Genomic DNA, 14,332 nt, shown 5'->3' with positions numbered 1-14,332 from the left:
AGCTCTTTGCTGTATTCGTTGACAGTCTCTCTGTGGTCATGGTTTTAAAAGATATTAAATCTTACGTAAGCCTATTAAACTTGGCTGTGGCCAGAGTCATGGAAGCTCTGTAGCCACAGTGATTTGAGCTATCTACGCAGTAGGTGCACTCGATTTAGTCACAGATTTGCCAGTCCTCCGGGAAGGCAGAGTTTGTCTCATGGGAACACGTTGCTTACCCGGTGCGCAGGACGTTTGAATCAAGTGCACCTACCGGCAACAACTCAACACGATTTTAAAAAGGAGCGCAAGCCTTTATAGTTGGTTGGCTTTTCTACAGAAATATTTGGTGATCGACTAGGAATGCCTTGAAGATTGACCGGTTGGAGAACCACTGCTGTAAAGCATCTGCTTATAATTTGTTGTTTATGTCAATTATTTGAAGACACTGAGTGTACAAAACATTATGAACATCTGCTTTTTCCACGACATAATTGACAAGGTGAATCCAGGTGAAAGCAATGATCCCTTATTGATGTCACTTGTTAAATCCACTTCAGTCAGTGTAGATGAAGGGGAGTAGACATGTTTATTAGGGATGCACCGATATGACATTTTTTGCCGATAACCATATCCAATATTTTCCTTGTCAAACAACCCGATATCTGATATTTTCCTTGCCAAACAACCTGATACCGATTTCCAGTATTTTCCTTGCCAAACAACCCGATATCCAGTATTTTCCTTGCCAAACAACCCGATATCTGACATTTTCCTTGTCAAACAACCCGATACCGATATCCGATATTTTCCTTGCCAACAACCCGATATCCAATATTTTCCTTGCCAAACAACCCGATATCCAGTATTTTCCTTGCCAAAGAACCTGATATCCAGTATTTTCCTTACCAGACAACTCGATACCGATATCCAGTATTTCCCTTGCCAAACAACCCGATATCCAGTATTTTCCTTGTCAAACAACCCGAAACCGATATCCAGTATTTTCCGTGCCAAACAACCCGATATCCAGTATTTTCCTTGCCAAACGACCTGATATCCAGTTTTTTCCTTGTCAAACAACCCAATAGCCAATATTTTCCTTGCCAAACAACCCGATATTTGACATTTTCCTTGTCAAACAACCCGATACCGATATCCAATATTTTCCTTTCCAAACAACCCGATATCCAATATTTTCCTTGCCAAATAACCCGATATCCAGTATTTTCCTTGCCAAACACCCCGATATCCAATATTTCCCCTGCCAAACAACCCGATACAGATATCCAGTATTTTGTTGTGTATGTCAATTATTTGAAGACACTGAGTGTACAAAACATTATGAACATCTGCTATTTCCATGACATAATTGACAAGGTGAATCCAGGTGAAAGCAATGATCCCATATTGATGTCACTTGTTAAATCCACTTCAGTCAGTGTAGATGAAGGGGAGTAGACATGTTTATTAGGGATGCACCGATATGACATTTTTGGCCAATACCCATATCCGATTTTTTTCCTTGTCAAACAACCCAATAGCCAATATTTTCCTTGCCAAACAACCCGTTATCTGATATTTTCGTTACCAAACAACCCGATACCGATATCCAGTATTTTCCTTACCAAACAACCCGATACCGATATTCAGTATTTTATTTGCCAAACAACCCGATATCCATTATTTTCGTTACCAAACAACTCCATACCGATATTCAATATTTTCCTTGCCAAACAACCCGATATCCAGTATTTTATTTGCCAAACAACCCGATATCTGACATTTTCCTTGTCAAACAACCCGATACCGATATCCGGTATTTTCCTTGCCAAACAACCTGATATCTGATATTTTCCTTGCCAAACAACCCGATACCAATATCCAGTATTTTCCTTGCCAAACAACCCGATTTCCAGTATTTTCCTTACCAAACATTCCGATACCGATATCCGCTATTTTCCTTGCCAAACAACCCGATATCCAATATGTTCCTTGCCAAACAACATCCGATATTTTCCATGCTAAACAACCCGATACCGATATCCGAAATTTTCTTTGCCAAACAACCCGATATCTGATATTTTCCTTGTCAAACAACCCGATACCGATATCCAGTATTTTCCTTCCCAAACAACCTGATATCTGATATTTTCCTTGCCAAACAACCCGATACCAATATCCAGTATTTTCCTTACCAAACAATCCGATATCCAGTATTTTCCTTACCAAACAACCCGATACCGATATTTTCCTTGCCAAACAACCCGATATCCAATATTTTCCTTGCCAAACAACCCGATACCCATATCCTATATTGTCCTTGCCAAACAACACCCGATATCCAATATTTTCCTTGCCAAACAACCCGATATCCGATATTTTCCTTGCCAAACAACATCCAATATTTTCCATGCTAAACAACCCGATAAAGATATCTGAAATTTTCTTTGCCAAACAACCCGATATCCGATATTTTCCTTGCCAAACAACCCGATATCCGATATTTTCCATGCCAAACAACCCGATACCGATATCCGAAATGTTCTTTGCCAAACAACCCGATATCTGATATTTTCCTTGCCAAACAACCCGATACCGATATCCAGTATTTTCCTTGCCAAACAACCACGATATCTGATCATTTCCTTGCCTAACAACCCGATACCGATATCCAGTATTTTCCTTGCCAAACAACCCGATATCCATTATTTTCCTTACAAAACAACCCAATACCGATATTTGATATTTTCCTTGCCAATCAACCCGATATCCAATATTTTCCTTGCCAAACAACCAAATATCCAGTATTTTCCTTGCCAAACAAGCCGATATCCGATATTTTCCATGCCAAACAACCCGATACCGATATCCGAAATGTTCTTTGCCCAACAACCCGATATCCAGTATTTTACTTGGCAAACAACCCGATATCTGATATTTTCTTTGCCAAACAACCTGATACCGATATCCAGTATTTTCCTTGCCAAACAACCCGATATCTGACATTTTCCTTGTCAAACTTCCCGATTCCGATATCCAGTATTTTCCTTGCCAAACAACCCGATACCAATATCCAGTATTTTCCTTGCCAAACAACCCGATATCCAGTATTTTCCTTGCCAAACATCCCGATATCCAATATTTTCCTTGCCAAACAACCCGATATCCAGTATTTTCCTTACCAAACAACCCAATACCGATAGCCGATATTTTCCTTGCCAAACAACCCGATATCCAATATTTTCCTTGCCAAACATCCCGATATCCAGTATTTTCCTTGCCAAACAACCCGATATACAGTATTTTACTTGCCAAACAACCCGATATCTGATATTTTCCATGCCAAACACCCCGATACCAATATCAGAAATGTTCATTGCCAAACAACCCGATATCTGATATTTTCCTTGCCAAACAACCCGATACCGATATCCAGTTTTTTCCTTGCCAAACAACCCGATATCCATTATTTTCCTTACCAAACAACCCAATACGGATATTCAATATTTTCCTTGCCAAACAACCCGATATCCAATATTTTCCTTGCCAATCAACCAGATATCCAGTATTTTCCTTGCCAAACAACCCGATATCCAGTATTTTACTTGGCAAACAACCCGATATCTGATATTTTCTTTGCCAAACAACCTAATACCGATATCCAGTATTTTCCTTGCCAAACAACCCGATATCTGACATTTTCCTTGTCAAACTTCCCGATACCAATATCCAGTATTTTCCTTGCCAAACAACCTGATATCTGATATTTTTCTTGCCAAACATCCCGATATCCAATATTTTCCTTGCCAAACAACCCGATATCCAGTATTTTCCTTACCAAACAACCCGATACCGATAGCCGATATTTTCCTTGCCAAACAACCCGATATCCAATATTTTCCTTGCCAAACATCCCGATATCCAGTATTTTCCTTGCCAAACAACCTGATATCTGACATTTTCCTTGTCAAACAACCTGATACCCAGTATTTTCCTTGCCAAACACCCCGATATCCAATATTTCCCTTGCCAAACAACCCCATACCGATATCCAGTATTTTCCTTGCCAAACAACCCGATACCAATAACCGATATTAAAAAATTTTAGCAGCCTTCTAAGCATTCTAGTACAGTTAAATAGTTGAAACACAGACACACACACTGAACAAAAATGTACACTGCTCAAAAAATAAAGGGAACACTTAAACAACACATCCTAGATCTGAATGAAAGAAATAATCTTATTAAATACTTTTTCTTTACATAGTTGAATGTGCTGACAACAAAATCACACAAAAAGAATCAATGGAAATCCAATGTATCAACCCATGGAGGTCTGGATTTGGAGTCACACTCAAAATTACAGTGGAAAACCACACTACAGGCTGATCCAACTTTGATGTAATGTCCTTAAAACAAGTCAAAATGAGGCTCAGTAGTGTGTGTGGCCTCCACGTGCCTGTATGACCTCCCTACAACGCCTGGGCATGCTCCTGATGAGGTTGCGGATGGTCTCCTGAGGGATCTCCTCCCAGACCTGGACTAAAGCATCCGCCAACTCCTGGACAGTCTGTGGTGCAACGTGGCGTTGGTGGATGGAGCGAGACATGATGTGCCAGATGTGCTCAATTGGATTCAGGTCTGGGGAACGGGTGGGCCAGTCCATAGCATCAATGCCTTCCTCTTGCAGGAACTGCTGACACACTCCAGCCACATGAGGTCTAGCATTGTCTTGCATTAGGAGGAACCCAGGGCCAACCGTACCAGCATATGGTCTCACAAGGGGTCTGAGGATCTCATCTCGGTACCTAATGGCAGTTAGGCTACCTCTGGCGAGCACATGGAGGGCTGTGCGGCCCCCCAAAGAAATGCCACCCCACACCATGACTGACCCACCGCCAAACCGGTCATGCTGGAGGATGTTGCAGGCAGCAGAACGTTCTCCACGGCGTCTCCAGACTCTGTCACGTCTGTCACATGTGCTCAGTGTGAACCTGCTTTCATCTGTGAAGAGCACAGGGTGCCAGTGGCGAATTTGCCAATCTTGGTGTTCTCTGGCAAATGCCAAACGTCCTGCACGGTGTTGGGCTGTAAGCACAACCCCCACCTGTGGACGTCGGGCCCTCATACCACCCTCATGGAGTCTGTTTCTGACCGTTTGAGCAGACACATGCACATTTGTGGCCTGCTGGAGGTCATTTTGCAGGGCTCTGGCAGTGCTCCTCCTGCTCCTCCTTGCACAAAGGCGGAGGTAGCGGTCCTGCTGCTGGGTTGTTGCCCTCCTACGGCCTCCTCCACGTCTCCTGATGTACTGGCCTGTCTCCTGGTAGCGCCTCCATGCTCTGGACACTACGCTGACATACACAGCAAACCTTCTTGCCACAGCTCGCATTGATGTGCCATCCTGGATGAGCTGCACTACCTGAGCCACTTGTGTGGGTTGTAGACTCCGTCTCATGCTACCACTAGAGTGAAAGCACAGCCAGCATTCAAAAGTGACCAAAACATCAGCCAGGAAGCATAGGAACTGAGAAGTGCTCTGTGGTCTCCACCTGCAGTACCACTCCTTTATTGGGGGTGTCTTGCTTATTGCCTATAATTTCCACCTGTTGTCTATTCCATTTGCACAACAGCATGTGAAATTTATTGTCAATCAGTGTTGCTTCCTAAGTGGACAGTTTGATTTCACAGAAGTGTGATTGACTTGGAGTTACATTGTGTTGTTTAAGTGTTCCCTTTATTTTTTTGAGCAGTATACTTTGTTGGCATTTACGTATGTCCCCATTACCATTAAAACATAATCAAAACCTATTTATTTTACTTACTTGCTGCCGGGCGCACCGATTTGTATCAAGAACTGCAACGCTGAGGGGTTTTTCATGCTCAACAGTTTCTCATGTGTCTCAAGAATGGTCCACCACCCAAAGGACATCCAGCCAACTTGACACAACTGTGGGAATCATAGGAGTCAACGTGGGCCAGCATCTCTGTGGAACGCTTTCTACACCTTGAAGAGTCAATGCCTTGACGAGTTGAGGCTGTTTTGAGGGCAAAAAGGGGGGACACAATATTAGGAGGGTGTTCTTAATGTTTTGTACGCTCAGTGTATGTTTTTTGCTTTATGTAATACCATATATTTTAATGCTTTATGTGATGTATGTAATCGATTGATATATAATTTGGATATATTTTGAAATGTAGTTACATGGTGATTCATTTTGTTTTTCAGAATCTCCAAGCAAACTCAGTCTCTCCAGAGATCAGTCTCTCCAGTACCCAGTCATCTGTCCATGAAGAGTGACTTCTCTATGGATCATCCCATTTATTTTAGTGATGGATCAAAGACCGTTGGAAGCAGGTAAGTTACTGGTCAGAATTGATGATATTACTATTGAAGAGGAGAATCTTCAAGATCTGAAACCAGATGCATTTTGTGTATCTGAGTATTTACTGTAAATTATCTGCTTATCATTTGTTGTTTATGTCATATATTTTTTTATACAGTGAGTGTACAAAACATTATGAACACCTGCTTTTTCCATGACATAGACTGACCAGGTGAATCCAGGTGAAAGCAGTGATCCCTTATTGATGTCACTTGTTAAATCCACTTCAATCAGTGTAGATGAAGGGGAGGTTACAGGTTAAATAATTAGCGTCAAGCCTTGAGACAATTGAGACATGGATTGTGTATGTGTGCCATTCAGAGGGTGAATGAGTAAATCAAAATATTTAAGTCCCTTTGAACGGGTATTGTGGTAGGTCTCATGCACACTGGTTTGTGAAGAATCTAAAATTCTAGTAATGGCGTTGTGGACATGTTATTCATTCCAGAGGCTACTACCACACTCAGACAGCACAGTATACTGTTCCCAGCTGTCTGTCTATGAACAGTGACTTCTCCGTGGATCGTCCTGTTAATTCCAGTGGTGGAAGATCAATCACCTTTGACCGAAGGTACGTCACCACATTTTTGTTGTTGTAATTTGAGAATGTTCAAGATGTCATAGCTATGTTGTTGTAATTTGTTGTAACTGAGTTTATTAGAGTAATTACTGCACCCTCCTATATCTCTAGTGGATGGTCTACTCTGTTAGTGGATCAGTATCTCTCTCTCTCTCTCTCCTTTATCTCTATAGTGGATGGTCTACTCTGTTAGAGGATCAGTCTCTCTCTCCTTTATCTCTGTAGTGGATGGTCTACTCTGTTAGAGGATCAGTATCTCTCTCTCCTTTATCTCTGTAGTGGATGGTCTACTCTGTTAGAGGATCAGTATCTCTCTCTCCTTTATCTCTGTAGTGGATGGTCTACTCTGTTAAAGGATCAGTATCTCTCTCTCCTTTATCTCTGTAGTGGATGGTCTACTCTGTTAGAGGATCAGTATCTCTCTCTCTCTCTCCTTTATCTCTGTAGTGGATGGTCTACTCTGTTAGAGGATCAGTATCTCTCTCTCTCCTTTATCTCTGTAGTGGATGGTCTACTCTGTTAGAGGATCAGTATCTCTATCTCTCCTTTATCTCTGTAGTGGATGGTCTACTCTGTTAGAGGATCAGTATCTCTCTCTCTCCTTTATCTCTGTAGTGGATGGTCTACTCTGTTAGAGGATCAGTCTCTCTCTCTCCTTTATCTCTGTAGTGGATGGTCTACTCTGTTAGAGGATCAGTATCTCTCTCTCCTTTATCTCTGTAGTGGATGGTCTACTCTGTTAGAGGATCAGTATCTCTCTCTCTCCTTTATCTCTGTAGTGGATGGTCTACTCTGTTAGAGGATCAGTATCTCTCTCTCCTTTATCTCTGTAGTGGATGGTCTACTCTGTTAGAGGATCAGTATCTCTCTCTCCTTTATCTCTGTAGTGGATGGTCTACTCTGTTAGAGGATCAGTATCTCTCCTTTATCTCTGTAGTGGATGGTCTACTCTGGCAGAGGATCAGTATCTCTCTCTCTCCTTTATCTCTGTAGTGGATGGTCTACTCTGTTAGAGGATCAGTATCTCTCCTTTATCTCTGTAGTGGATGGTCTACTCTGTTAGAGGATCAGTATCTCTCTCTCCTTTATCTCTGTAGTGGATGGTCTACTCTGCTAGAGGATCAGTATCTCTCTCTCTTTTATATCTGTAGTGGATGGTCTACTCAGTTAGAGGATCAGTATCTCTCCTTTATCTCTGTAGTGGATGGTCTACTCTGTTAGAGGATCAGTATCTCTCTCTCCTTTATCTCTGTAGTGGATGGTCTACTCTGTTAGAGGATCAGTATCTCTCTCTCCTTTATCTCTGTAGTGGATGGTCTACTCTGTTAGAGGATCAGTATCTCTCTCTCCTTTATCTCTGTAGTGGATGGTCTACTCTGTTAGAGGATCAGTAGTAACATCTACAAGTCTCTCTCTCTCCTTTATCTCTGTAGTGGATGGTCTACTCTGCCAGAGGTTCAGTCCAGGTGTGCAGTGTGCCAGCAGGTTCTGAGGGATCCAGTCTCTATCACCTGTGGACACAGGTTCTGCAGACAGTGCATCACCAGATACTGGGAGAAACCTGCTTCTTCAGGAGACTATGACTGTCCTCAGTGTAGAAAGAGATCCAGAACACGTCCTGTACTACAGAACCTGAGTGAACCCAATGATGCAAGAGGCTCTGAAAACAGTAAGAACACTTGCAGACCTGTGCTAAGTCAATACCTCAATATGATTAAGTGTTAACTACAATAATATGAGATAATATAAATTACTGTAGTTGTGGAAGATCCACTTTTCATCCTGTCAATGAATGTGTCTGATACACATCCTTTTACTCCTCCCTTGTAGTGGATGACAGCCTGCAGAGAGCCATAGTAAACCATAAAGACAGTCTAAAAAGGAGGTATGAATGTGTGATAGAAGGCATGGAAACAGCAGGGAACCAAACTCCCCTCAACAGGATTTACACAGAGCTCTACATCACAGAAGGAGAGAGTGAAGGGGTTAACAATGAACATGAGGTGTGGCAGCTAGAGACAGCATCCAGGACACCAACCTCACATGACACAGCAATCCACTGCAATGACATCTTTAAACCCTTACCTGGCCAAGAGAGAAGCATCAGAACTGTGCTGACCAAGGGCATCGCTGGCATCGGAAAAACAGTCTCTGTGCAGAAGTTCATCCTAGACTGGGCTGAAGGGAAGGCAAACCAAGATGTGGAGATCATATTTGTGCTTCCTTTCCGGGAGCTGAACTTGATCAAAGATCTCCAGTACAGTCTTCTCAGGCTTTTAAATGACTTCCACACAGAACTAGACATAGGCAATGCAAAGAAACTCACTGCCTGTAAAGCTATGTTCATCTTTGATGGTTTGGATGAAAGCAGACTTCCATTGGATTTCCAGCACAATGAAAAGGTGTCTGATGTCACCCAGACATCATCTGTTGATGTTCTGCTGACAAATCTCATCAAGGGGAATCTGCTTCCCTCTGCTCTCCTTTGGATAACCTCCCGACCAGCAGCAACCAATCAGATCCCCCCTAAGTGTGTTGACCAGGTGACAGAGGTACGAGGGTTCAATGACCCACAGAAGGAGGAGTACTTCAGGAAGAGATTCGTTGATGAGGACCTGGCCAGCAGAATCATCTCACACATAAAGACATCAAGGAGCCTCCACATCATGTGCCACATGCCGGTGTTCTGTTGGATTTCTGCAATAGTCCTTGAACACATGTTGAGTACAGACAAGAGGAGAGAGATGCCCACGACTCTGACTGAGATGTCCATACACTTCCTGCTCATTCAGACCAGCCTGAAGAACCAGAAGTATCATGGAAGAGATGAGATGGATCAAGAGGAGCTCATGGAGTCAGATAAGGAAATTCTTCTGAAGCTGGGGAAGCTGGCGTTTGAAAATCTGGAGAAGGGTAATCTCATGTTCTATGAAGAAGACCTGAAAGAGTGTGGCATTGATGTCAAAGAAGCCTCAGTGTACTCAGGAGTGTGCACACAAATCTTTAAAGAAGAGTCTGTGTTATTTCAGAGAGTGGTGTACTGCTTTGTTCATCTGAGCATTCAGGAGTTTCTCTCAGCTGTCTACATGTACCATTGTTACACAGCCAGGAACATGGATGCACTGAAGCCCTTCCTCAAGAGAAAGTCTAGAGGTGCGTCTGAAGAGCTAACCTTGCATGAGCTGCTGAAGAGTACCGTGGATAAAGCCTTGGAGAGTAAGAATGGACACCTGGACCTTTTTGTCCGTTTCCTTCATGGCATGTCACTGGAGTCCAATCAGAAACTCCTACGAGGTCTGGTGGCACAGACAGAAAGCAGTCCGGAGAGCGTCCAGAAAACAATCCGATCCCTTAAGGTGATGCAGAGGAAGAACATGTCCCCTGAGAGGTGCATCAATCTCTTCCACTGTCTGATAGAGATGAAAGACCATTCAGTACAGAAGGTCATCGAAGTGTACTTGAGGTCAGAAAAGAGATCCAAAAACCTCACACATGCTCAGTGTTCAGCACTGGCCTACATGCTGCAGATATCAGAGGAGGTTCTGGATGTGTTTAACCCAAAAGAATACAAGACATCAGAGGAGGGTCGTAGGAGACTGCTCCCAGCTGTGAGAGGCTGCAGGAAAGCTCTGTAAGTATTACTGTAAATATCGCACACCAAAATAAATTGTAGTTATAGCAGTATTTTCATTGGCTGACTGGCTCTGTAAGTACCCATGTGACTATCCCTCAGAACAAACTTTACTGAATGTAGGAACAACAGTATTTTCATTGGCTGACTAAACTTTCTATCAGCTGAAAACTCTTAAACTACAATACAAACTGATCAGTAAAGTTGTAGCATTGAGCCATGAATGCACGATATACACATTACAGTGTAAGAATGGAAAGCTAAGTGTAACATTTTAATACAACCTGTCTGTCATTGTATTTCTTCTGTGTTTGCAGACTCGCTGGCTGTAAACTCACAGACTCATTCTGTGAAGTGTTGGCCTCAGTTCTCAGTTCAAACCCCTCACACCTGAGAGAGCTGGACCTGAGTAACAATGACCTGAAGGATTCAGGAGTGAAGCTGCTCTCTGCTGGACTGGGGAATCCCCACTGTAAACTGGAGACTCTGAGGTCAGTATTCCTGTAGTTGGTCAACAAGTGATAACTGTTCACCAGATCCACATGTGTTTACCAGGCACACATAGTCCACACCATATGTGTTTGGACAGTGAAGCTTACAGTTTTAAATGTGGTGCTATGCTCCAGCATTTTGGATTTCAGATAGAATGTTTCATATTAGGTGACAGTACAGAATGTCACCTTTTATTTGAGGTTAATGGTGAGAGGTTAGTATGTTTTGTTGTAGCCTCTGTTATTGGTAATGGTGAGAGGTTAGCATGTTTTGTTGTATCCTCTGTTATTGGTAATGGTGAGAGGTTAGCATGTTTTGTTGTAGCCTCTGTTATTGGTAATGGTGAGAGGTTAGCATGTTTTGTTGTAGCCTCTGTTATTGGTAATGGTGAGAGGTTAGCATGTTCTGTTGTATCCTCTGTTATTGGTAATGGTGAGAGGTTAGCATGTTTTGTTGTATCCTCTGTTATTGGTAATGGTGAGAGGTTAGCATGTTTTGTTGTAGCCTCTGTTATTGGTAATGGTGAGAGGTTAGCATGTTTTGTTGTATCCTCTGTTATTGGTAATGGTGAGAGGTTAGCATGTTTTGTTGTAGCCTCTGTTATTGGTAATGGTGAGAGGTTAGCATGTTTTGTTGTAGTCTCTGTTATTGGTAATGGTGAGAGGTTAGCATGTTTTGTTGTAGCCTCTGTTATTGGTAATGGTGAGAGGTTAGCATGTTTTGTTGTAGTCTCTGTTATTGGTAATGGTGAGAGGTTAGCATGTTTTGTTGTAGTCTCTGTTATTGGTAATGGTGAGAGGTTAGCATGTTTTGTTGTAGTCTCTGTTATTGGTAATGGTGAGAGGTTAGCATGTTTTGTTGTATCCTCTGTTATTGGTAATGGTGAGAGGTTAGCATGTTTTGTTGTATCCTCTGTTATTGGTAATGGTGAGAGGTTAGCATGTTTTGTTGTAGTCTCTGTTATTGGTAATGGTGAGAGGTTAGCATGTTTTGTTGTAGTCTCTGTTATTGGTAATGGTGAGAGGTTAGTATGTTTTGTTGTAGCCTCTGTTATTGGTAATGGTGAGAGGTTAGCATGTTTTGTTGTAGTCTCTGTTATTGGTAATGGTGAGAGGTTAGCATGTTTTGTTGTAGCCTCTGTTATTGGTAATGGTGAGAGGTTAGCATGTTTTGTTGTTTCCTCTGTTATTGGTAATGGTGAGAGGTTAGCATGTTTTGTTGTAGTCTCTGTTATTGGTAATGGTGAGAGGTTAGCATGTTTTGTTGTAGCCTCTGTTATTGGTAATGGTGAGAGGTTAGCATGTTTTGTTGTAGTCTCTGTTATTGGTAATGGTGAGAGGTTAGTATGTTTTGTTGTAGCCTCTGTTATTGGTAATGGTGAGAGGTTAGCATGTTTTGTTGTAGTCTCTGTTATTGGTAATGGTGAGAGGTTAGCATGTTTTGTTGTATCCTCTGTTATTGGTAATGGTGAGAGGTTAGCATGTTTTGTTGTAGTCTCTGTTATTGGTAATGGTGAGAGGTTAGCATGTTTTGTTGTAGTCTCTGTTATTGGTAATGGTGAGAGGTTAGCATGTTTTGTTGTATCCTCTGTTATTGGTAATGGTGAGAGGTTAGCATGTTTTGTTGTAGCCTCTGTTATTGGTAATGGTGAGAGGTTAGCATGTTTTGTTGTAGTCTCTGTTATTGGTAATGGTGAGAGGTTAGCATGTTTTGTTGTAGCCTCTGTTATTGGTTGTCGTGTCTTTGGGCACCATTAACTGAAGACATGTTTATCAAAATAACTCCCTGTTATTATTATTATTACGCGATTAAACTGATTAATCGTTTATCTTTAATTAACTAGGAGATGGGGCACCAAGGATAATATTCAGATTACAAAGTTATAATTTTCCTAATATAACTTTCCTATATTATAACATTATATATTATAGTATTGGGCGATTATCTTCTGGTTTAAATGGTGTATTTTACCTCGCGTCCAGTCTCATTCCAAACGTCGTAAATTGTTGTATCTGCACAAACCCAGTCTTTACTAAAAGTCATCCATACATCAATTGTCTTAAAATCATTAATTTACTAAACTAAGTAATTCACAGAAAGCATACAAACAGTAATTATCGTCACAAAGAATTGGTAGAGTAATGTGCCCTAGTGGGCTAAACAGGCATGGCTGGTGTCTTGTTAAAACAAAGGGTCATAAAGGGCAGCTGAGAAGGCACACAGAGTTCATTAATATTAACAATTGATATGCTAATCCTTTGTACATGAACGCTCACTCATTCGGGAACAATTGCAATCAATATATATTTACGCTCAGTGTGTCGTCGGGATCCTTGTTGGAGAGTTTTTGTCCTGTTGGAGAGTTTTTGTTCCGCATTCTCTCTCTCTCGGTTAGAATGGATCTTTCAAAGCGACATTCATTAGCGTCGTTATAGATAGATGTTTCGTCGGTCTTCGCATTCGATGATACCGAAATCTAGCTTCCTCTAAAGTTCAGTAGAGGAATACATGGTCAAACCTATTGGCCAACTCGTAATGGAGTGGAGGCCTGGTCTCAAGAAAGTAACCCTGGGTGGGGGTTTTATTCGGAATGACAGAAAAAGGCTGTCTCATGATGCCAGGTCTTGTCTGTGTCCCTGGGGGCGTGCCGATGACTGAGTTAAGCTTTGAACAGAAATACAATTCTATCACATTAACATCAGTACATAGCCTCTCAACATATTCCAAATAGCTTTAATCTTATTAAATCATTGTATACAACCATGTAGATGCAAGTCCCATAGCTGAGGCTATTATATAAACCTTAGTATCGTAATATGGTACTATTGTCTCCAATGAGTATCACAAAATTGTACCAAGCAGACCAGTTCATAGCTGGATTCTTCACCGATCTTTTATACCTTCTCCAGAACATAAATGTCGTTCGGTTCTCCAATTCTGTGAGTTGGAAGAATTTCCTTTGTCTCTCTATGAAACCCACTCTGTCTCAAGACTGTGGCCTGTTAGGCAGGACATTTCCTTTGGAATTTACGGCCGCCTTCACAGGGCCTGGGTAGGGAGAGGTAGGCAGGGGGATGGTGCAAGGGGGACGGGGTCAACTGTGCTCCCTGTACTCAAAGAGGGCAACGTCATGACATGGTCATGGTGAGAGGTTAGCATGTTTTGTTGTAGCCTCTGTTATTGGTAATGGTGAGAGGTTAGCATGTTTTGTTGTAGCCTCTGTTATTGGTAATGGTGAGAGGTTAGCATGTTTTGTTGTAG

At 41.9% G+C, this 14,332-nt stretch overlaps 1 protein-coding gene across 1 annotated transcript in view; it reads left to right on the top strand.

Moving 5' to 3' along the window:
* The window catches only part of LOC106600264 (NLR family CARD domain-containing protein 3), a 69,830-nt gene extending 59,247 nt beyond the window's left edge, over positions 1-10,583 (top strand). The window contains exons 11-14 of the mRNA XM_045719555.1: positions 6,212-6,340; positions 6,817-6,939; positions 8,382-8,617; positions 8,779-10,583. Of these exons, the coding sequence (XP_045575511.1) occupies positions 6,212-6,340; positions 6,817-6,939; positions 8,382-8,617; positions 8,779-10,583 (2,293 nt within the window). The remainder of the gene's footprint in view (positions 1-6,211; positions 6,341-6,816; positions 6,940-8,381; positions 8,618-8,778) is intronic.
* Positions 10,584-14,332: the final 3,749 nt, after the last annotated feature.

This window comes from Salmo salar, chromosome ssa06, assembly GCF_905237065.1.
Source record: "Salmo salar chromosome ssa06, Ssal_v3.1, whole genome shotgun sequence".
NCBI lineage: Eukaryota > Metazoa > Chordata > Actinopteri > Salmoniformes > Salmonidae > Salmo > Salmo salar.
This window is presented reverse-complemented; position numbering and strand designations above follow the sequence as displayed.